Source organism: Taeniopygia guttata, chromosome 19 (assembly GCF_048771995.1).
Source record: "Taeniopygia guttata chromosome 19, bTaeGut7.mat, whole genome shotgun sequence".
In the NCBI taxonomy this organism is placed as follows: domain Eukaryota; kingdom Metazoa; phylum Chordata; class Aves; order Passeriformes; family Estrildidae; genus Taeniopygia; species Taeniopygia guttata.
This window is the reverse complement of record NC_133044.1, coordinates 3316895-3340534: the sequence shown is the minus strand read 5'-3', so window position 1 is coordinate 3340534 and position 23640 is coordinate 3316895. Positions and strand designations below refer to the sequence as shown.

Below are 23640 nucleotides of genomic sequence, written 5' to 3'. Positions count from 1 at the left end.
TGGACAGCGACAGGAGCCAGGGGATGGCTGCAGCTGGCTCAGGGAGGGGCAGGGTGGGCATCAGGAAAATGCTGGGCACTGCCAGGCTCCCCAGGGAATGGGCACAGCCTGCCAGAGCTCCAGGGGTGTTTGGACAGCACTGCCAGGCACAGGGTGGGATTTCTGGGGTGTCTGTGCAGGGCTAAGAGTTGGACTGGGTGGTTCTTGTGGGTCCCTTCCAGCTCAGCACATTCTGTGACCGTGGGAGCGTGGCTCTGTGCTGTAACATATTTTATTTTAAACAGGTCCTGGGGGGAGAGAAGGAAACCTGGAGGGGGAGAGGGGCTATCCCCAGGGCTGAATCAGCTGGAAAGCAGCTCAGGAAGGATGTGACTTAGTGCAGCTGCCGCCTTCTGACCGAACTGCTGGCAGAGAGAGGAGGAGGAGGAGGAGGAGATCAGGGCTGGTGTGTCAGGTTTCCATGCACTGCACGTGTGGGTGGTGCGAGCTGTGCCTGCTCCAGCCACCGAGCGAGCTGGGAGCATGGGGCAGGTGGCTTGGAAGGCTTTATTTCTGTCTCTTTTCGATTATAAAACGGAGAAATACGTCATTGCAAAGAATAAGAAGGTTGGGGTCCTCTACCGAGTGGTGCAGCTCTCCATCCTGGCTTACCTGGTGGGGTAAGAATCACACTCTGCTTCATGTTTTGCTGTGATAAAGATGGATTTTGCTGTGATAAAGATGGATTTTGCTGTGATAAAGATAAATTAAGGTACTCTGCACACAGTGACAGCCTGCTGTGCCTCCTGATTGCAATGCAGATCATCAGACAGGTTTATACAGCTGCATTTTGTAGTGTCTGATAGGTTATGTCTGATTTTTCACCTGCTAGTGATGGCTAGATTCAGTTCTACCTTTCAGATTAAGGTCGGCTTAAAAATAGACCCAGTGACTATGGCTTTGTACTGCATTATTTATGCCTTTATTTCTGTATTTTGTGGGAAAGGTGCCAAACCCTACTGCTTGACTCCTCAGGATAAATGAGCATTAAGAGCCCTGGTGCTGAGCCTCGGGGCACACCTGTGTTTTCTGCACAGCTTTTGACCTGCTCAGGTGCAGATGGGAGGGAAGCAAGCAGAAAATGGGAGATTTCTGTGCTGGAGTGGGCTGCAGCAGCCGGGCTGTGGGGGCTGAGGCAGCAGCAATGTCAGCTGCTTTGCATTCATTTCAGAGCTTGGCTGGGGAACAGCCTGGGAAAGGCCCTGTTCTGCAGCAGACTGGTCATACTGGTGTGTGATGGGCACAGGGATGGTCCCTGCAGGCTCAGACCTGGAATTATCCAGCCTGTGCTGCCGATTCTTGAGTTTCTGAGGTTTTTTGGATTGTGACACCTAACTCGCTGTCTGTGCTTCTGGGTCCCTTCACCTTTCCCACACCTCGTGTTTGCACTGATTAAATATAGCAGAGTCATTTTTACGTGCTGGGTGTATTTATAGAAAGCTGTGCAATCCCAGAGCCTGCTCCAGTGAGCAGAGCACCACCTCAGCAGTCTGGCACGGGCTGGCTGAAGGAGGAATCCTGGGGAGAGCATTGCTGAGGACTAAGGGAAATACAGAGTGGACAGGGAAGGGTTCTTTTCCTCCTTTGGCATCTACTGCCTCCTGCAAACCCTCACTGATGGTCCCTGCAGTGACTCCTTTGTGCCTGGGGCTTACAGCAACTCTGTTCACAGGCTGGCTTGGGGTGGGGATCATCAAACCCTTCTGGGCTATTCCTGGGATGCAGCTGCCACTGCTTCATTGATTCACTGCAGAAAATGCAAGGATCTGCTTTTGAGCCCTCCTGGGAGAGGAAATCAGTGTTCTTGGGAAAAGGGGTGAAGCGATACGCAGAATAAATAAATAAGACTCCACAACTTGGGGTAGTTATGAAGTGGGTATGTATTCTCAGCACAAGTGAGGTTGCTCTCCAAAACCTTGTGCCCTGAGCCTCAGTCTGACCCACCCTTTTATTTAGAAATCCATATGCAGTACATGACACAACTTTGCCATGCACATTCAACCCCTGGGCCTGCCTGTCCTCACCTCATGCTAAATAGGTCCACACCCTTCTGGGCACGGTGGTTTGTCCTGCGGGGGTCTCTGGTGGTCTCTTGAGGCTGAAGATCATGGTCTTCTTCATGGTTGAACTTTTGAACTCTTCCTCTCTGCACCTGCATTTATCTGTGTGAGTCTGTCAGTCTTGATAGGCTTGAAGACAGGAAAGCTTCTTTATCTGGGTTCTTTGCATCCTGAGGCATTGTTCTTTGTGCAATAAGCTCCAGAAATTTGCATTTTCTTATGCCCTTTTGTACTTATGGCAGAGGTTTCTTAAGTAAAAGTTTAAAATTCAACACATAACCCTACAAACCAAAATATAAATGTTTAATTCATTTTGTTAACTTAAGTGAATTCCAAAAGTCTCTATTTCAGGGGAAAGTAGGAAAGTTCCCAGGGTGGATGTGAAAAACAAGGGTCACTCTCCTGTAAAAATTTCAAAGTTTATTAATGGACATTAGGAGGAAAATGTCAATAAAGCAAATGGTTCAAACGCTGGGTGCCTGGCATTCCACCAAGAGCACCCTGGCTATTTCAGAAACAACCTTTATATACCATTTCTATTGCATCAGCCTGTTGCATGTTAATAAAAAGTTATGCATATTAAAACTTTTCCCCAAAACTAGTCTACATGTTCCAAGAATTGTTTAGCATGGCTCATGCTCGGGTTTGCCTTTTTGGAGCATGTGTATTTTTTGGTTGTGGTTTTAATCCATTCTTATCATCACCTACAGTTTTGGGCCTTGGTCCATACTTTGTACTGATGGTAAGTGTTGACAGTTCATGTGTTCACTGAATGTTATCCCAACCAAGCAGGCATTTTAACACAAGCATACTTATATCAGCTATTTCACTACTCTAACAGAAATAAAAAGTGTATCTTTGACATTATACAAACAGCATCCATTTTATTATTTGTGAAAAGCCAATACATATATTATAATATGTATTTACAACAGTGGGGAATGTTCATGTGCAGGTTTGTCACACGTGGCAGGTGAAGGCTGTGTGCCACCAGTGCTGCTCAGCCCCTTCTCCTCCCTGTGGGCAGGAGAGCCCTGAAAAGGGGAACTGTGCCACAGATTCAGCCTCTTCCTCTCCCAACCTGCCCCAGCACCCTCAGCTTATTCAAAGGTGACTTCTTGTGCTGACAGGTGATATCAGCAGTATTGTGGGGGAGCTGGAAGCATTTCATTTGAGCCAGAGGTTTCCACCCAGGGAAATGGAAGTCCTGCTGCTTGCAGTGGAGAGAAGGAAGCAAAGCCTTTCCCTGGATTGCTTAGCAAGGCAGCAGCTTTCCCAGGGTGCAGCCAGGCTGTTCCCATCACCCTGCCTTACAAAGGAGCTGGATCCAGCTGGGAATGTTCCCTGCAGCTTTCTGCCAGGAGTACCCAGCTCAGCTGCAGGGGCTCCATCTCCCAGCCTGGTGTGCTGCTGCTGGCAGCTCGGTGACTGTGTGCTAAAGTGAGAGTTCTGCACTTGTGAAACCAGCCACGCTCTGCCCTGCAACCTGCAAAAACCTCTCTTGGTTTTCATCTTGAGAAAGACACAGCCCTGCTCTACCTTTCCCCTTCTGAGGTTGCTGAGTGTAGCACAGATGGAGGCTTTGGTTTCTTACCTCATGACCTGTTATTACACATTGTTGGCAAGCACAGCTTGTGTCCAAGGGTTTATTCTTTATTAGCAGTTGCAGAGAGTTTTGATTTGACCTCAGTGTGATTTTCTCTGTCTGACTCGTTCCCTGACCTCCCCTAACGCTGCTGTGTTCACACAGGTGGGTGTTTGTGGTCAAGAAAGGCTACCAGGACACAGACACATCCCTGCAGAGCTCTGTCATCACCAAGCTGAAAGGGGTGGCCTTCACCAACACCTCGGAGCTGGGGGAGAGGATTTGGGATGTTGCAGACTATGTCATCCCTCCCCAGGTTGGCATCACCCCCTGTGGGTGCTGAAGTGATCTTTCCAGGTCTTCCCTGTGAATTAGCAGGAGCTGGGATACAGGAATATGGTGCTAGAAGGGGTTTTCTGCTGTGAGTTTTTTATTTGAGATGCTGGGGGTGCTCTGCCTCCCCCCAGGACCGTGGCTGGCTCTCATGGTTGTGAGTGCACCCACAGTGTGAGGGAATTCATCCAAACAAATATCCACACAAAGGGTGATGTTTTAGCTCAGCCTGAAAATCTGTGGGGAGAGGGGATTATTCCCTTCTGAAGTAAGCTTCATGCTTCAAAAATAAACCAAGTTTTCTAACTCTGTTTATTGCAGGGTGAAAGCGTCTTCTTTGTCATGACAAATCTGATTGTGACCCCAAACCAGAGACAAGCCATGTGTCCTGAGGTAGGAAGAACTGAGCCCCTTGACCCCCAGACCCCTGCAAAACCGGGGATAAGAACTGACAGAGGATACTTCTGGAGCAACAAAGAAAGGAAGGATGAAAGACAAGTATTTTTTCCTGTAGTGTAAAAGCTCACTTGGGAAATTACTGTAAACGTGGGAGGCTCAGCTGTCTTAATTTCCAGAAGCACTGATCATGCAGAGCCTTCCTGACTTTAAGTGGTGTTGAATTTCTGCCCAGCTGGAAATGGGACCAGGCAGTGATTGCTCAGGGTTAGAAAAGACCCTGGGAAAACAAATTCGATGTGACTTGGGGTAGTTATGGGGAGAGGAGACTTTTTAAGAGCCCCATCCTGGAAATGCTGAACATTCAGGCTCTCATTACCTCCCAGATATGGGGTGGTTGCCCAGCACCTTCCAGAACATGCCCTGAAGGCATGAGGTGCTTGTGGCATGTGGAATATCCTCTGTGGAGATGTTTGGAGTGGGCTGGAGCTCGGGGAGGAAGCGTCTGGCTGTGCAGGGAGAGCTTTGTGCATGGAGCAGATGGATTTTCCATGTCACATTGGGAGCACAGCTGGCTTGGTCAGGGCACTGCTCTCCTCTGGTGGCCGAGCAGCTGGGACAGGGGCACATTTGGGCACGAGAACTTTGTGGCTTAGATCCAAGGTAGGGTTATCTTAAAGCAAAATGGGCTCCTGCCTGGTTTTGCTGAGTACTAATGTTGTTTTTTTTCAGTCTGCGCCTCTCCAGACTGAGCAGAACCCAAAATTGGGAGGGTGTGGCTGAATGCTGGTGCTTCTGGTGGTGGGATATGTTTGCATGACCCCCATTTACCACTTCAGCTGTGTGGTTTTAGTGCTCACACAGAATCTACCCCATGTCAGCAGAAATTTCTCTGGCTCTGGTGTCCTTTTTGTCACCTGTGTCCTTTTCCCCGCTGCAGAGTGCCAACATTCCTGATGCCCTGTGTGCCAAGGACACGGACTGCCTGGAAGGGGAAGCAGTGGTGGCTGGCAATGGTAAGACATGTCCTTGCCTGTGTTGTGTCTGGTGTTCTTCAGAGCCCTCAGCCCGGGTACACCCCCAAATCTCTGATTACAGAGAGCACCAAGGCCTTTCTTTCCTTTCATCTCTTTTCTTAAGATCCCTGCCTTGCTTACAGCTCTGTGGTAGCTGGGCCAGGGAACCCTGGGCTGCTCAGGGACACAACAAGAGGGTGTTTGTTCCAGCTGAGAGGCCCTTTCAGCAGGGAGGAGAGGGAAAATCCTCTGTTTTCACATGCCCTGTGGGCAAGGAGAGGAGGTGACTGCTCGGTGTGACCTTTTCTGTGATGTCTGCTCACAGGGGTTAAGACTGGCCGTTGTTTGAAAGACAAGGGCAGCACCCGAGGGACTTGTGAGATACTGGCCTGGTGCCCAGTGGAGAAAAGATCCAAGCCCAAGTATGTGTCTTATTTCCAAGCTTGAGTTGCTTGGCTTGTGTGTCACCCAGGGCAGTTCCTGCGTCCCTCTGCTTGGGTGCTTGCTGGAATGTTGGCTGCTCAGTGCAGGAGGGGGCTCTGCAAGGCTCTCCTGGCAGGACTGGCCCTCTGCTCCCCCTGCTTCCCTCCCTGGCAGTTCCCAGCTCTCGGGGTGTCCCTGGACCTGCACGCTCCTCACCAACCCCTTGCTGGCACTGTGGGGGAAGTGGCACAGCTGGCCTGGTGCCATCCAACCTATTGGATGAAGCTGCTTCTGAAATGGCAATTCAAAATTTCACACGTGGGCCGGGGACAAAGACAGAGAACAAACCCTTCTCTTCCAGGAAACCGCTGCTGGGCAGTGCAGAAAACTTCACTGTTTACATCAAGAACTCCATTCGCTTCCCCAAGTTTAAGTTCTCCAAGTAAGTGCCACAGGTTCCTGAGCTGCTCCTGCTCAATAGATAATCCCTCTCCTCCAGAAAATCAAAGTGCCTGGACAAGGCTGGCAAAAAACGCAAATTTAAAAAATATGTTTGCCTTTGCTGCTGCAATGTGAACAAACTAAAGCAGCATAGAAATGTGCATGTTCTGGTTCTTGTCCTGGGCTCAGATAGGCATTTCTAGAGTTCTATTTTCCCTTGAGAAAAGCAGATGGCCCTGGAGCAGTTTGGCAATCTGTTCTGTGTGAGCCCTTTCTTGAGCCCAGATTCAGCTGGCCAAACCCTTTTCTGGCCAGGAGGTCATTCCTGGGGGAGAGACTGCTTTCCCCAGGCCAGCAGCAGAGACACTCACAGGGTGACAAGGCTGCTGTGCACAGAGGGTGTTGGAGAAGCCTCTTATCTCTGCAGTCCTGCTGCAGGCTCTGAAGACAAGGAAAGAGGGAGCCAAGGTGGATTTCCCTGTTTCCTACATGCAGGATGAATGTGCTGGCAACTGACAACGAGTCCTACCTGAAGACCTGTCGGTACAGCCAGGAGCATCCCTACTGCCCCATCTTCGTGCTGGGGAACATCGTCCGCTGGGCTGGGGGCAACTTCCAGGAAATGGCCTCGGAGGTAGGAGGGCTCCCGGGGCTCGGGGGTGATCCCAGCTGGCTCATGGGAGGCTCTGAGGAGTCACTGCCCAGGCTGCACTGCAGAGGTACCAATGCTTAAAGTCCAGCTGGTTCCATTTATCCTGACCCCAGGGAATGGGGGACCTCTCAAAAAGCTGGTTGGGTCAATTATTTCTATTCAAGGCTGCCCAAACTGCTGCTCTGCCAGCAGGGATTCTTCGTTTAATTTCAACATTACTACACTGTTGGTTTAAAGCCAGAACTCTGTAAATCCACCCCTGCATAAAAGTCTTCCCCACTGAAGTGTGGAATGGAATGAAATTAATGTCCTGGGATGAGAAACCTCTGGATACCAGCACAGAGAGAAGTGGGGTTGTAGAGTAGTAACAGGATTAATGTCACACACCTGAACTCAGCCCAGGCAGGAGTGTGTGCCCCCTTGTTTGACCAGAAGTGCAGCTGTTTCTTGCCCCTGGGGAAAGACTGCCCAAGGGTCTGACAAATTTGAAGACACTTTAACTGAACTAAGCTTAAACAACTCACCCTGTCTCTCTCTTTTAAGGGTGGTGTGATAGGAATTCAGATTGAATGGAACTGTGATCTTGATAAAGCCCCTTCTGAATGTAATCCTCACTATTCTTTTAGCCGGCTGGATAACAAGTCTGCAGAAACCTCCATTTCTTCTGGGTACAACTTCAGGTGGGTACAGAGGAGGGCACGATGCAGTAGCACAGCTGGGCTGGGCTGCTGGGACTGGCAGGTGCCTGAGGTTGGCAGTGAGTGGCACCAGCCTGTGCCAGGCACTGCTGCAGCCGAGCTCAGAGCGCTGCAGAGGAGGGAGGGAGGTAGGGAGTGCTCCTGGCAGGCTAAAGTTGGCTTTGATAAGGGAACAGATCTCTTTGAAGGGATGAGAGGCTTCAGAGGGACAGGTGGAATTAAAAGCAGCACTGTTGTATTCCAGGTTTGCCAAGTATTACCGGGATGCTGAGGGGGTCGACTACCGGACGCTCATTAAAGCGTACGGAATCCGCTTCGATGTGATGGTGAATGGCAAGGTGAGGGCCAGGTCAGGATGTCCCAGAGCCTGCAGAGAAAGGAAGTGGGGGGAGGCAGCTCTGAGAGGAAGACAGCCTTTCTGGCTTCTTGTAGGAAGGGCTATTCCCATCCATCCATGTGGAGCTATCCCCATGTGAGAGAGATCACCTGTAGTGCAGCTGAGCCTGCACCTCCTCTACTTAAAACCAGGCTCATGTAACGCCCCAACAGAAATAAATGTGCCCCAGAGGCTTGTTTTTCATGTGCAAGCACTGCAGAGAGAAAAGCCTAATCCAGGGATGATGCAAGCTCAGAAATGCAGCGAGGGACAGTCAGATTTAAGACACAGAGACCTTCAGCCTCCACTGTGGCTGTGCCTGGGAATAAAATGCACCCAGGGGCAGCAGCAGCTGCTCCAGTGCAGTACCACACCCTTGAGTTTGTTTTGTGGGTTGTTCTCTCAGTGGTGACTTCATGACCTTTGTTCTTCCAGGCAGGGAAATTTAACATCATTCCCACCATTATCAACATCAGCTCGGGGCTGGCACTCATGGGAGCTGTAAGTGAATGTTTTATCTCAAAGTAACCCCAGGGGACCCACACCCCAAATAGGATGGGGGGTTTAAACCTTCTCCAGCAGAATCTTTACTACTCAGCCAGGTGTGTGTCTATGTCCTCCTTCCTTCAGTGCCTGGTTCTTTGTTAATAAACCGAGTAGTCTAAACACCCCCACAGTCTGTATATTACATATACATACCCTGGAAAATGCATGGAGAATGAAGGCAAACACAGTTTCTACAAGTTATCCTTTCATTAATGCTCATTTCTAATGAGCTCAGAATACTTCCTCTTCTGTTTCAAAGATAAAACACAAGTTCTTTCCCTTTGCAGGGAGCTTTCTTTTGTGACCTGGTGCTGCTATATTTGATCAAGAAGAGTAACTTTTATCGAGGCAAAAAGTATGAGGAAGTCAAGTAAGTGGGCCTGGCTTTGTGTTAAAAATCATGGCTTTTTGTTAAGACTGATAGAAATAGAAGGACATGCAGGAGCGCAGTTCCAGGGAAATATATTCTTCCAAATTATTTTGGCCAAGTTACTGGCTTCCTCTGTAATTCCTTGCTGCAGTGAGCTGGGAGGAAAGGCAGCTGCTGTGTCATGGTTGGACTGGCAATGGCTTCGTGCTGTTGGTCCCAAATGACTGAGGGTGGAACTGGGGCAGCTCCAAGAGCCTTGTGAAACTGAGATGTGGAGGGGCCTTTGGGGTAAGGTGAGACAGGCCTGGCTGAGAACATTTTTGCCTTCTGAAACAAACCCAGGCTGCTCATCCTGTCCCTGTGCCTCTTTGCCCAGGTCCAGCTCCAGGAAGTCCTTGTCGAGCCCTACGCTGAACGGGAATCAGAGCCCAGAGCAGCTCGGCGAGCTCTAGGCACAGCAGTGGCTCTGCCAGCTGGACTCCTGCTCCAGGAAATCCACACTGGTGTGGCACCACACCAGCACTGGGAGGTGGATGTACCCCAGGTCAGGCCTATGATCAGGATTCCCAGAGGAAAAATCCTTCTTTAAAGACTGCCTTTCTTCCTGGAGATTTCTCTGGTAGCCTGAGCTTGCAACAGGTGTTGTCACTATGGACTTATAAAAGGATTTTTATAAAAGGACAAAGAAGGCACAAAATGAATGTTTTTATATCCACTGATAGATATATCTGTACTTATGCCAGTAGCCAGCATTGTCCTGTGGCTGTGCTTTGCTTCCACGTGGAGAAAAGCTGTGATGGGAGCACTTTGGGAAGGGCTGAAGCTGAAACTCAACCTGTTCCCTGCTCTGCTGCCCTGGCAGCCACTGCCTCCAGCTCCTGCCTGGGTGACGTGACATCAGTTGTGAAGCAGCAGGACTGCTCTGCTCAGGAAGTGCAGGGAAATGTGGCATTGGAGCAGCTCTTGGGGCTGGGAAGGGGCTGCGATCCTGCAGGTCCTGAGGCGGGGGGGCACTGAGAAGCAACGTGGCCCTGGAAGCACCTGCACAGCTTCTGCCTCCTTCCTTCAGTGCCTGGTTTCATCTGCTCGGGACTGTCCTTGCTGTGTCGCTGCCTGATCCTGTGCTGGCAGAGCTGGATGGGCACTCAGTGCCACACTGAGAAGGGCAGCTCTGCCAGGGACGTGGGCTGGGCCAGCCTCCTCCAAATACACCAACAGCAGGGAGGTTAGAACATATCTGCCTGCTACTTCAACACCAGTGACCTCCAGGAAATACAAGTGCTTGTCTCTCAGCAGCATCAGTCTCCCTGCAGCCTATTTTGTCCATTTATCTCATGTGGGGAGGTAAATAATCTCAGAAAAGGGCTTTTAAGGAATTTCATTGTGTTCTGTACATGCTGCCCCATCACCACTGTCTGGGAGTTGTCCTGATAAAGATTAAATGTTTTTGTGCATGCTTTGAATACCAAAAGTTACAGGGCTCCTTCTGCAGCGTCTGAGGGTGGCATCAGGGAGCTGCTGCCATCGAGTGTCTGCACAAGTGGCACCAGCAGCTGCACCCACCTCTGCTGTAACTTACCTAAGGTCGTTACTCTGAGGTACAGGTTCATCCTAAATTAAAATTCACCTGTTAGGGGTGGCACACTCTGAACCCAGCCACTGACAGCAAACCCCACCCAGTCTAGTTCCCCACCTCTGCTTCTGTGTAGTGAGCAAAAAATGGGGCTAGAAAATAGAATTGAACAGCGGAGTTCATTTAGGATAAGCTGTATACCTTTGGTGCTCTGGTCTCATCCAAAACCTTCTCTCCATGTCAGAAGTCTCCCTTCAAGGCAAACACAAGTCACCACGTGGGGAACTGCACAAGAGTTACCACCAGGCTTTTGACTGTCAGGGTTTAATTAAAACTTTGTGTTTCACCATCTAGAAGTTGAGTAATTTCTAGATGGTGAAACACAAGAAGAACCCCCCATGTGACATCAGGGCCTGGCACAACTCCTGGCACCCAAGCAGCTCCTCCTGATGTGCAGAGCTGACTGTGCTCTGCTGAAACCATTGTTTTAACTTGCCCAAACTTCCTCCTGTGAGATGACCAAAGCTATTTCCTGAATCTAAGTCTCCAGGCCCCCCAAATCCCCTAGAATGTTTCCTTTCTTTAGACTCTGTAACACAACTCCTACAACCCCTGCTGTTAATAAAACATAACCAGAGTCCTTCTCAGGAGCTTGTTTCTTGACTTTGACTTTTTTTTTTCTCCTTGTGTTTCTTGTTCAGCAATAAAATGTGTCACTTTAGGCCAGTGCTCCCTGGGAGTGTTCTGTAAGTGTTTTTTCAGGTCACACCACCTTCTCCTGGTGATAGTGATGTGAGCACATAGATGAATCACTTATTTTTGCAGGAACAGGGCTATAGGAAAGGCATTACCTGGATGGTGGGTGATGGAATTATCTCCTTTTGTGGCTGTTCTGGAGACAAGTGACAGTGCCATTTACTGATGGCAGTCAGGGAAGAGAACATTTGCATGTATGTTTCTGTGCCAAACCTTTACATCCACTTAGTTTTTTCTTTTGTCAGCAGAATTATTTTTAAGTAATTTAATTATTTCAGGTTGCCGTGTTACTGCTGCAATGTTTGTGTGTAGGGACAGGCAGCACATCCAGAGGGGATTATAAATGGTGTGTGTATCCAGGGAATATATCAATCAAACCCCACAGCTGTGCCTGCTCTTAGGGACAGAAATTACCCCTTAACAAGGAAACAAATACAGGAGGCATCCAAGCGGTGCTTCACATTCAGTTTTAATAGAACAGTGCTACTGATTAATTTGTACTTGGACATAATTTACCAACAGCATTAACGACACGAGCCACGGACAAGAGTGTGGAAAGTGAGCCGGCCTATGGTGTAGTGACTTTTGGCAACAGTCCCGCTGCTCCGTCAGCCGCGGAGCTGCTCAGTACACGTGAACCATTCCGTACAGGAAAGTCCAGAACAGGACGTAGGTGAAGAGCCCTCCCACCAGCCCCCCTGTGAACAGCGGCCTCCGCGACTTGAAGTACTTGTTCCACCGCCGGCCGGCTTTCAGCACCAGCAGCACGGAGAGGAGGACGGAGGCCAGGAAGTAGAAGATGAAGCCGTGCAGGCCGGTGAGGCCGAGGATGCCGGCGGTGGCGCCCGACAGGGCGGACACCGAGGTGCGGCAATAGTCCAGGATGGCCGCGTTGCCCCGCACCGCCGCCTCGCTGATGAACTGCGGCCCCTCGCGCTTGGCCACCACGGCGGCCATGGCTCCGCGCCGGGCTCGGGCAGCTCCTCGCTCGCACCGACACTGAGGTGAAGCAAACGCGCTGTACGAGCCCGCCCGCCCTCAGGCCGCCGGGAGAGCCCCCGCGGGCCCTCCCGCCGCCCCTCCCCTTCCTCCATACCTCTCATCCACGGCGGCGCGCAGCCCCGCCGCTCCGTCAGGCCTCGCACCGCGCCGAGGGACCCCGCACAGCGCCCGTCACCGCGGGCCGCCCGCCGGGCCCGGCCCGCCCCGACCGCGCCGCCGCCACCGCCCGGCCGCCATCTTGCCTTGGGGGCCGACGGGACGCGGCCGCGCGGGCGGCGCGCCGTAGGCGGGACGGCTCCGGATTGGCTGCTGGGGAGCGAAGGGCGTGGTCGGATTGGCTGGCGGGGAGCTGGGGGCGGGGCCGGGCGAGGCGCTTTTGTTCGGGCGGCGGCGGCGATGGGGCGGATATGGCGTTCGTACCGGGGCAGCCGGTCACCGCCGTGGTGGTGAGCGGGCACGGGAGGGGCGGACATGGCGTTCGTACCGGGGCAGCCGGTCACCGCCGTGGTGGTGAGCGGGCACGGGAGGGGCGGGCACGGCGTTCCTACCGGCCCAGCCGGTCACCGCCGTGGTGGTGAGCGGGCACGGGAGGGGCGGGCACGGCGTTCCTACCGGCCCAGCCGGTCACCGCCGTGGTGGTGAGCGGGCACGGGAGGGGCGGGCACGGCGTTCCTACCGGCCCAGCCGGTCACCATTATTCCGGGGATACCGTGCCGAGGTGGCGGCTGCTGGCGGGGATGGAGAGGTGGATGCGGGCGGTGCCCGGCGGCAGCACTGTCACGGGCGGAGGTGCCGCCCCGGGGTAGCTCCGGTTCGCGGGTGCGGGGAAGGAGCGGGTCAGGGACGGCACACGAGTGACGGTACCGGTGCCCGGTAGTCGGAGGGTGGAGGTCCCCGGGCAGCCCCGGTCCGCGGCCGCTCTGTCCGCAGCGCCGCCGGCCCCGGTTGCCGCCCCGCAGCCGCTCCCCGCTGCGTGGGCTGTCAGATTCTCCGTCCGGGAAAACTCCGCCGGGCGGAGGGACCGACCCCCGGCCGGGGATGCTCGGGCGTTGCTTGAGAGAAGAGGGAGCGAGAGACACGCGTTCTCCCGGTACCGGGACCCTGCGGCAGCCGAGCCCAATCTTGGTGCGGATAAGCACCTGCGTGTCTGGGTGGGGTTAGGAAGCAGAGCTTTTAAAGGGAGATAAGGGCTTTAATCAGCACGAGCTGCAAGTGAGGGATTTGTGCTTTCCTCTGGCTGCAGTGGTAACTGGGGTTGTGCTTGCGTGGATGGCTCCAGCTGAGGGCACGGATGGTTGGAATCCAGGGAGTTTGGAATTCAGTGGGGAAGTTCGGGGTCTGTGTGACAGGGCTGTGAGAGGAGAATCACAGTGGTTTGGGTTGGAAGGCACCCATGAAGGTCGTCTCATCCAATCCCCTGCAATGAGCAGGAACATCTTCCATTAGATAGGGTCGTAGCACCTTTTGAGAGGTTGCTGTGTCAGTTAAGACCATGGCTTTTCACCCTGGCTCAGGAATTAATTGCACCAGCTGGCATTTCTACAATGCTGACATAATGCACAAAGCTGGTCAGATGCCTTTGTGCATTGGGCAGTGAGGAACCTGCCCCGGGTAACAAAAGTTATCCTGAAAAAGAACCATCCTAATAATAGGTTGTTATTTCTGCTGATAGGACTAGCAGGAACATAAGGCATGTGGATAATGAGCAAGATGAGGCTGGTCATGAGTAACTGCTGGTTATCAAGGCATGAGTCATGTTTAAAGAGACCTGCTCTGGTTTTAGTGGTGTTCCTTTCTATTCCTGGGCAGGCAGGACAGCTCTGAGTAATTGAGGGGCTGGGCTGTGTCGTGGGATCTCTGTGAAAAACAGTCTAACTGGATCTGAAGTGTCAGTGTCTGAAATGCACTTGAGATTTCTTCCACTTGTCACAATGCTCAGCTATTTGATCTCTTTCTCTTTCCAGCAAAGAATTGAAATACATAAGCTTCGTCAAGGTGACAATTTGATTCTGGGATTCAGCATTGGGGGTGGCATTGATCAGGACCCTACTCAGAATCCTTTCTCTGAAGACAAGACTGACAAGGTCAGATAATCTTTTTCTGTAGCAAGTCCCTCTCCCAAAGGCCGAGATACCCAAGTCATCATCTACCCTCTACCACAGCTACTCTCTTGCCCCATTATCACTTGCAGACTGAGTTATTCAAGTGACTTCTCTACCTTTTCTATTTTCCAACATTGCACAAGCCTGTTTTTCACTAAAATTTCATAATACACTAGAGTTTTTCTGTGTTGTCAATCAAATGGCCCTTGAATACTGAATCCTCCCACATTTAGTAAATGAACACTCAATTTTTTTCCCAGGGTATCTATGTAACAAGGGTGACACAGGGAGGCCCGGCAGAAGTTGCAGGACTCCAGATTGGAGATAAGATCATGCAGGTAAGCACTAAGATAAGACAGTACTGATGTAGTACTGGCTACACTCTGCAGAGAAGCATCTGCTGGGGAAAATAATCTTCTGGGTACTTCCCAGGACAGTTTGTAGGGTTTATAAATAAACTGAGCTGTGGCATAAAACCATCTCCACTACATGGTTCTGATAGAACAGTTACAGAACACCTGTGAGTCCTTGCATTTGCCTTATTTTATGGTTTGTTAATTTTTTTCCCAGGTGAATGGCTGGGATATGACAATGGTGACCCATGACCAGGCCAGGAAGAGGCTGACCAAAAGGAATGAGGAGGTGGTACGGCTGCTGGTGACCAGGCAGTCCCTGCAGAAGGCTGTGCAGCAATCCATGATGTCCTAATCCATCATCCCGCTGGGGAGGGGGTGGGAAGGGAGATGTATAGACTGCTATCAAAGAAAGAAGCAACTATTAGACTGGAACAGGTTGTCTGGAAGGAGTGCATGTTCCTACCTGTGGTAAACACTATTTTTTTATTTTAACTTCTTCTGGTGTAACTGGCGGTAGTAAAACAATACTCCCCTCAGCAGAGTGCTTCTCTAAAGTCTGCCCTGCAGGTACATGGCAAGACTTCTGTAGTCATGGCTTTCAGGACAGGACAGACCCAAGTTATCTAAGAGCAACTGGAAAAGCCTTAACTTGGACAGGATTCTTCTGTAGCACAAAAGCCTCCTATTTTAGGAGGAAATGTGGTTTCTGCTATGGGAGACCAGAGGGTTTTCTGTGCCTAAGCTTTTAGAAGGGAGCTGTCCTGTCCCCTCCATTGCTACCAAATTCAAATGCCAGAGTTAAGAGCTGCACAGTGCTGTGGGGAGGAGCACTGTACTAATCCTTCACTGTGTGCAAGATAGAGAGTGGCTGAAAGGTTTGGGGCATTACAGTTTCCTGCAAAGATTCCCTGGACAAAGCAGCTTCTTCAGGCAGAAACAACTGAGTAACAAACAAGTGTTAGATCAATGCCTGTGAAGTACACTACAATTTCATGGACACTACAGTTCAACCTCACTGGCAGGGTAAAACCTGAATTCTCCTTACTCCCAGGTTGTACCATCAGCTGAATTGAGTTTAATTGAAAGGAATATGGAGCAGGAAACAAAGCAATGTTCCTGAACCTACCAGAAATGCTGCTGATAGCTGTAGAGTTTTCAGGCCTTCATTCCACTTCTGTCTTGAAATGGGAGGGTTTTTGGTTTGTGTTTTAGAAGTTTCTGCTTAAATCAGTGATTTATTGAATGGAAGAGATGACTATGCCAGTAATTTGCAGAAGTGCCTCTTGACCAAATTTAAACTTCTAGTAGGATACTAAGTGATAAGTAGTGATAAGGATACTAAATCAACATGCCACAGGACTGAAGAGTCTTGCTGCCAACTCTAAGTCCATGATCTAGCATCCTGTGGTTTGTTAGCCAGTTAGCTTTACAATTATCCAAAACCTGGAGTTTTTATCCTTTTCAGTTGATCTATACATATCTATAGTTTCTTTAAGCAGCCTTGAGGTAAGCTGTTGTAAATAGAGCACGAGGAGGCGGCCGACTAATTTATTCAGTACCTTACTGCAGCAGATGCCTACTTACCAATTTTATATCTCTGGAATTACTACAATCCTGCTTTGGAATTTTGTAATTTAAGAATTCAGTAGTAGATTTTAAGTCTTTCAAGTTGGAGTTATTTTTGTTACTATAAAGATACACTGCTATTTGTACTGCTTTTTTCACTTGATTTTACACACAATAAAACAAAATTGGTTTTCCTGAGCTGTTTCTTCTTACATTTAAGAGTGCCATATGACTTGGGTGCCTCTAGCTGTGACCTTTTTTGGCTTAAGAGTAGATTGTGGAATTACTGAGATCAGTAAGGTCTGGTTTCACTGATGGGGAACTGTCACACCTCATCTGGGATCTAGTTTTCTTTAGGCTGACACCTAGAAAGACACATTAGGTTCTAAGCATTCAAGTACAAATGCACAGATTCCCTTCTAATTACTTGTCTTAGTACCTTTGAAAGAGCTTTCAGTGAAATAAGAATACAGCTTCTGGTTTTTAGGATTTTTTTTAATTGTAAAAATTGTACCAACCCCGTTATTGTGATGTACCACTGTGGCCAGCCTGAGTGGTGATGGACTGTGAGCTGTCTGGGAAAGGTCAGCAGCAGCACTTGGATCCACAGACAGCCTTCAGTCATTACTTAAAGATATTAAGTGGTTGCTTAAACATGATTCAGATTTTTGGAAGACAGAACTCTGCTCTTTGTGCTTCACCTCCAATCAGAAAGACTTCACTTTGGTCTTTCTCTTCCCTGTGGTTGGTGAAAAAAGAGCCGTGTGTTGCTTGGACAGCTCCTTCTGAGCCGTGTGTGCAGCTCCATCAGGCACAAGTCTCCCATGTGCAGCTGAGAGCTTGCTGTCCTTAAGGCATCTGGCAGCCAGTGCTTGGCAAGGCAACATTTTGTGTTCCAGCCCAGAGAGGATCAAGTGACAGAGATCAGAATCAGTATTTCTGGTAACTGGCAGCAAGAATCTTGAAAGCCCTCAGACAGGGTAGGGCCAAGTTCAGTTTATAGTTTTAGTCTCCACAAGTGATGTTTGTTATTCACAAGGTTCATACCCTCGTCTCCTGTACAGGCAGTAGTGCTGGACCATGAAAACAATATCAAAGACAATGGAGAAGACACCCAGGCCAAACTTGGTTGGATCTCCAAAGATTAACCTCCACTCATCTGTCAAACACAAAATTAGAGTTAAGTCTGACTCCTCAAGTGTAGTCTTGTCTTCAGATCCTTTAGAGAAGTTCATGTCTATTACCTGGACTGCTCAGACACACCTAAGACTAACTGCAGTGCACACCTTATGCAAAGTTAATTAATAACTGTTCCTGTGGTTTCTTCAGGATGACTACATTTTATATCTTGAGGGAATATGAAAATCCTTTATCCTTTCTATAAGAATAGCCCCCCACACAGAGCACAAACATCATTCTTCTGAGATAACCTACTGCTTTATATCTGCCTTACAGTGGGACTTCCCACCCCATTAAGAACCTCAGTTCCAGGCTTACCATTGTTGTATGACTGCAGAAACATTTGGAGAAGGCTGAAGCTTCCCCCAGTGAAGTCCAGTAACACATTTCCAATACTCCATCCCTCAGTGCTCTTCCTACGGAAATTCATGTAGGCCTGGGAGTGTGACAGAAGTCAGAGTGTCATGCACAGGCATTTGGGATTGAATTTCAAGCAGCTTTCAGTACAATTCTACTGGTTTGTCACTATTAATAAATAATCATTGGTGGTTTAGTCTCTTCAGACTTTCAAGAGCATGCACTGCAGGCTTAGGGTGGCAGGGATATGGAATGCAAGTGGAATAATTTAGATTTACCTGTGGGAAGTATTTTATCAGTGTGACTGCTAACTTAATGTAGGAGAAGCAGAACAAGAACTGCAGCCATGTCATCACCTCAGCTGCAGCCAGGAACAGCGTTGTGAAGGTGAAGATCCATGCAAGTGCCAGGAGTCCAACAACAACTTTGGATACTTTCTGACCTGCTCTCTGAAATACAAACACAGATACATTTTGGCCAGGTCACACATCCCCAGACACAAAGATACAGTTAGCTCAGGACCGTGCAATGCTACACTCCAAACCTGTTCTACCAGTCAGGCTGGTACCACAAGGAGAACTTTAAAATTAAGCAAGTGCTACAGCAGCCAGCTGGAGGGTTGTAAGAGCTGAAGAGCAATATTCCTATCAATCATTTAAAACACTGCTGTCCCTGAGCAAGGGGGAGCAGTGTTCTTGAGTATTTATGGTGCATAATCTGTAACAAATCTCCAAAATTCAACCTGATGAGATCAAGAGTTCCTGTATGCACAAAAGGCTGATAATACCATTATAGTATAAGATTTATGGTTGCTTTCTAATTCTTCAATAGAAAATTCTGTAGTACCTGTCAATGATGACAGGCTGTTACAGTTTTAGATTTAGCATGACCAGAGGAAGAACCACAAGAGAGAAAGAGTTACCATCTAGAGAAAATTGGCCTGTTCAGATGAGAGGCTTTTACAATTAAAATCAAACAAAAAACCACCTGACTGAAACAATCAATGGGATTAAATAAGAATCACTTGACTGTAACAATCAGTCTCACTTGAAAAGGTGAGAATTGTGAAAGGGCATTTACAACTGTTTAGGAAAGCAGTTGAAAAAACTGTGTTTGAATTGCAGGGAGTATCTAAAGCCCTATCATAGCTTGAAGAATGCTCTAAAGAAACAGCAAAGCATTTGTGCTGTGAAGAGCTGTAATCTATGTGCTGGCTAGAGATCTATTTGGGAACTTTATGAACTTGGCTGTTTGCCTCAGTTATTTTGAGTCCCTCAGGAGTTTACTTATGAGCTCGGAACATCCACGAGGCTGAAGTAGATAAGGTTTGCTCAGGAAAGCTGAAGGCAGCTAGACTGTGAAGGTTGGCTCCTGTGAAGGCCGGTGGAAGTGCAGGGAATTTGGGATTTTGGAGCCCAAATGGAGCAGGGAGGTGCCCGGCAGAGGGAAGTCTGACAGAGCCCACAGGTGAACCCAGCACCCAGACCTGACCCACCTCGTAGATGCAGCACTGAATGATGGTGAGGAGGGTCAGGGCTACTGCGTGCAGACTGAAGAAAACATCATTGATGGCCACAGGGTTCACCCCGCTGGGATAACTGACCAGGAATTCCTCCTAAAGGTAAGAGAAAGCAAAACCAGCCATGTGTCTTAACTCCCTTCTGCACATACCCATGCTAAGAGAGAATCATGCTCACCTTAATCAAGGGAATCCAGAAGAGCCCAACATTAAACACACTGTATGCTATAAAGCCGGTAAGGTTTAATGCTATGAAGTCAAAGCTTAGTCCAACAACACTAGAGAAGGGGAAAAAAAAAAAGAGAAACATGCATTAGAGAGTTACAGGCAGTTCCAGGGACAAATTGACCCTGGAATGTATTGATTTATAGCAGTTTCTGGTGAAAGCAAAAGCTTCAGGCATTGTGACCACACAACACTGTGAGTTCATCAGAACTCGGGGTGAAATAACAGAGCTCACATGGATCAATTTGTGTCTTTGCTCTTTAACTGCAGCACTCCATGAGCTCAGCCTGTCTGATAAAGCCCTTCCAGCCTGAATCCATAAAGCACAAGCGCATCATTGCCAGGTCAAATGGTTTCATTTTCATATATGATAATGTTCCTACTTCGAGTCACTTAGCTCAAGGGGAGCTGGCCTAATGATGACACTACAAGGAGGTGTCTGAGAAACAGCTCTTAAGGCTGGTAATCTTTGAGGGTGATCATCACAGCTGCCTCAGCCAGATGATTTACAACACAGCATCAAAAGGAATGGGGAAGTCTCCTCTATCACAAATTCATATTAGATGCCAAATCTTAGGATCAGGTGTTTGTAAGATGCACTTGGTTTCCCTCTAACCTGCCTACATAAAGTCTCACTGGGGCTGCAATTATTCAGACCCTACCTTTGCCTTTTCCCCCACCTTTCCACAGATAATTCAGAATAACCAAGACAGATGTAACTGAAGCTAGGAACATGATTTGCAGAAGTGCTTTAGGGCCTTGCAAACACATCTCTTTACCTTTTCCTTCGCCAGTTCTCAACAAGTTGAGGATAAAAGGAGATGGACCAGGCGATGAAATAGATCCAGCCAATCACCTCATCAGCATATCTCACTATGATGCTGTGAATCACTTGAAACTGAATCCTAGGCCTGATGGTTAATGCAAGAAGAATCAGTTAATTAATGATTTTTTTCAGGAGACAAGAAATAGAGTCCAGGTGTTGAGACAAGACAATAAAGATTCAGTTGGATTCAGCTGAGTTGCTCACCTTTTCATTTGTGACCTTGTTATGTTTGGGACACCTCCCACTCCCTGAGTCTTTCCTTTCCAACCTTTTACCATGGGAATGTTCCCAAAGGTCACTTTGTACCTCTGGCTTCCACTCTCTCAGCATAGGGTCTGTGAGGCAAGAGCAGAGCTGCACTCCTCACCCTTGTGATTGTGCTGCCCTGTGAGCGTTCCACGTGCTCGCCTCTGCCTTCATCTCGAGTCTCAAAGCAGAAGCAAAACAAGGAAGTAAAACAGAAGTACCCTGTTGCTCAGTAATATCTGAGCCATAGACAAATGCAACCCAGCTTTCTCCATCTGGCTAGGATTTTCCCAGGAGGGAGAACTGGCATCTGTGAGGAGAGAGCTCCCCTAACTGACACACCCCAGGAAGTCCAGAACAAATCCTGCACAGGAAGAACAGCATCCCACTGGATACTGACAGCCAAATGCTTCCCAGAGGAGAAACGCTGTCATGTAATCTTCATACTTTTGGGAGGCACTATTAAAATCAGACTAAGGAGCCATGAGAACTCAGTCATCTTGTAATTAAATCTACGACACCACTCAGCTTCTGTGCCCTCTATTTATCTGAGTACTTGGGGATTTGCTGCAGGGTTTACCACATCTTCTTAACTGCATCCCACCCATTTAACTCCTAGGAATAGTTACACCAACTTGTAGGAAGTTACAGGATAGTAAGTAGAACAAAAAAAACCCAGTTTCTCACCCAGTTAAGTTGGAATTATTGGGATAAAGGTGAACTGTTACTTGTCCCACATCATCTGCTTTCACTTGGAAGGCTGCTTCAGTGTGACCTGCAGGGAACTGTACCTGCAAGGCAGAGCAGAGAGAAGAAAGAGGAGTTGCACCATAATAGCAGGAGCTTTTTGCATAAGGTTTCAAGTCTGTGCTCTCACCTCATCAGGAAGTTCAACAATGGTGCTGTGCTTTGAGGAGTGTGTAATATTAAGAGTTATCACCAGTGTCTCATTTAGTGGAGCCCTGAGAAGGCAGAAAAAACAAGTTAGGCTGGTGCCTGAGCTCAGAGGTTGCGTTGGGGCTGCAAGGGAGCATCTGCTCAGCCCTCTCAGCAATGAGCAGCCCACACACAACAGAACCTGCCTCATACTCAGAGGAACCAGCACCAAACTGTGTGAGTACTGCACTGGTTCTTTTATCTGATCCAGTGATGGTTGTATGGCCACATTGTACTTTCCTCTTCTCCACACAAGTGGCAAAGTCACCGAAAGATCCTGTCCTATCATATCCTGGTGCTCATTACCCATGTACTTGGGGTGATGAAAGACAGAAATTACAGCAGAAAGACAAAACAAATAAAACCTTTCAAAGTGACACAATTCTGCACAGCTTTCCTAAATAACTCCACTGAGCATTTATCCAGGATGTGATCCTTCTAGGAAATGCAAGTTTCTCTTAATCATCAATTTTTAGAAAGGGAGGAACTGTAAATTCACTTATGGAGGACAGCCCATGTTGCAAAGGGAAAGTAAAGCTGCAATCATGATGTTACCTCAGAGAGATAGTGACATTTGTTGAACTTCCACTTTCTAGAGAAACCACTTCAGGGACTGACAACACAATGGCTCCATCTGTGGGGGAAAAAAAAAAACAAACCCACAAATCTCAATTAATATGAACAGCTCCTTCAGAAGAACAACCTACTTTTTTTTTTTTTTGTGCCATAGATAAGTACACATGATATAAAGCAAAGGGGGAGTACAGCTTATTTCAAGCCAACCAAACAACTTAAAAAGAGAAGTAAATAACTGTCACTTGAACATGTTGCAAGTAATTTAAATGCTTGAAGTGTAACCAAAGTTCATGCCAGGGTAAGGTTATAGGGTACTGCAAACTCATCCTAGCTCTTGATGTGATCCTGGTGATCTAGGAGTCATGAATGCCCCAAATTTAATATAAAAATTGTTTCTTGGGCTACAAATTCAATCCAAGTACGTTAAAGAGAATGTAAATTTACAGAAACAGAGAGAGATACAGGTTGCATAGGTTGGCCTGGATATCTTTTTTTTCTGTTGCCACATATTACACAGTGTCTGTGAGAAGTTAAGTGCAGAAGAGTTCCCCAGCTCATCACTGACTGCACCCCAGGCAATATTCAATCTGCAGAAGTGATTTTGGAACACGAGGTGCACAGCCAGTGCCTCAGTACAGTGTAGAAGCACACGAAGCCGAGGTAAGTTGTGAGAGAAGAGCTGATGGGAAGCGTGGCACAGGTATCCCTGGAGAGATGTCATGGGATAACTAAAGAGCCGCCCTCTTCCGTCTCTTTCTGGTCTGGAGCCCTGTGGGCCCAAGCTGGGCTGACCAAACACTCACCGCCAGGCCCCAGCAGCGCCAGCGAGACGCTCAGCAGGGCGGGGAGCAGGTATTGCGTCCTCATGGTGGAAAAACTACGGAAAAAGCAGAGAGAAGCTTTCCTCAGCACCCACACGGCCACACAGCCCATCCCCTCCGCTGAAGCCGCAGCAAACAGCACCGCGGTCCCCAGCCCGGCCGAGGGACCCTCAGCTCCCCTCGGAGGGCACCAATCTCCCCGCCCGGGCACATCTTTACCTCAGCGCTGCTCCCGCGACGAACCCGCCCCACTCCAACGCGCGGGACTACAAATCTCGGCAGCCCCCGCGCCCCCCCCAGACCCTCGGCGCTGGCGGCGCACCGCGGTGCACGCTGGGACTTGTAGTCCTGCCGACCTTTCCTCAGGAGCTCCGGCAGAGCGGGGTACGCGGTGCTTTGGAACGCGCCGCTGCCGAGGCGGCGGTACCGGGGAGCGAGTGGCAAACCACCCCGTTCAGTGCCCGCGCCGTCCCGGTTCTTCCCTTTTCAGCTCTCACGTGAGGCGATAGCCTGTGGACTCTCCGCCCAGCGCCCACCGCGTCGCTGTGTCCGCCCCCAGGGGCCATCTTGGGTGTGGTGGAGCGGGTCCGTGCGGGGGACAGAGCTGTGAGGGGACAGGGCGGGCTCGGCGCCGCGCTGGTTTGGCTTTGATAGAAAGCGTGGTT

The 23640-nt window shown here is 49.2% G+C and overlaps 4 protein-coding genes across 9 annotated transcripts; 2 read left to right on the top strand and 2 right to left on the bottom strand.

Moving 5' to 3' along the window:
* Positions 1-393: 393 nt before the first annotated feature.
* Positions 394-11229, top strand: P2RX5 (purinergic receptor P2X 5). 3 transcript variants are annotated; one of them, XM_030288183.4, is made up of 12 exons: positions 394-659; positions 3850-4000; positions 4339-4410; positions 5354-5429; positions 5755-5851; positions 6214-6294; positions 6789-6927; positions 7489-7625; positions 7888-7981; positions 8455-8520; positions 8853-8935; positions 9312-11229. In XM_030288183.4, exons 1-12 carry the CDS (start codon positions 523-525, stop codon positions 9385-9387), a joined length of 1209 nt encoding a protein of 402 aa, XP_030144043.3. In that variant the 5' UTR covers positions 394-522; the 3' UTR covers positions 9388-11229. The 3 variants fall into 3 exon arrangements, with proteins under 3 accessions (XP_030144043.3, XP_030144042.3, XP_072772963.1); XM_030288182.4 differs by having other exon boundaries at positions 396-659; positions 4339-4515; XM_072916862.1 differs by having other exon boundaries at positions 396-659; positions 4339-4527.
* A 486-nt stretch (positions 11230-11715) lies between these two features.
* EMC6 (ER membrane protein complex subunit 6) lies at positions 11716-12545 on the bottom strand. Its single transcript, XM_002198641.5, has 2 exons — positions 12361-12545; positions 11716-12263 (listed from the first exon to the last, which is right to left on the bottom strand). Exon 2 carries the CDS (start codon positions 12219-12221, stop codon positions 11889-11891), a length of 333 nt encoding a protein of 110 aa, XP_002198677.1. The 5' UTR covers positions 12222-12263; positions 12361-12545; the 3' UTR covers positions 11716-11888.
* Positions 12546-12669: 124 nt separating this feature from the next.
* TAX1BP3 (Tax1 binding protein 3) lies at positions 12670-16488 on the top strand. Its single transcript, XM_072916864.1, has 4 exons — positions 12670-12776; positions 14231-14350; positions 14629-14706; positions 14939-16488. The coding sequence occupies exons 1-4, from the start codon at positions 12738-12740 to the stop codon at positions 15074-15076; spliced, it is 375 nt and encodes a 124-aa protein (XP_072772965.1). The 5' UTR covers positions 12670-12737; the 3' UTR covers positions 15077-16488.
* A 276-nt stretch (positions 16489-16764) lies between these two features.
* CTNS (cystinosin, lysosomal cystine transporter) lies at positions 16765-23550 on the bottom strand. Of its 4 annotated transcripts, none has more exons than XM_030288185.4 (11): positions 23425-23550; positions 22958-23031; positions 22134-22212; positions 21520-21604; positions 21330-21433; positions 20350-20481; positions 19524-19623; positions 19322-19441; positions 18105-18275; positions 17788-17905; positions 16765-17449 (listed from the first exon to the last, which is right to left on the bottom strand). In XM_030288185.4, the coding sequence occupies exons 2-11, from the start codon at positions 23019-23021 to the stop codon at positions 17319-17321; spliced, it is 1104 nt and encodes a 367-aa protein (XP_030144045.4). In that variant the 5' UTR covers positions 23022-23031; positions 23425-23550; the 3' UTR covers positions 16765-17318. The 4 variants fall into 4 exon arrangements, with proteins under 4 accessions (XP_030144045.4, XP_030144044.4, XP_002195884.5 ...); XM_030288184.4 differs by having other exon boundaries at positions 23332-23470; XM_002195848.7 differs by lacking the exon at positions 23425-23550 and adding an exon at positions 23195-23334.
* Positions 23551-23640: the final 90 nt, after the last annotated feature.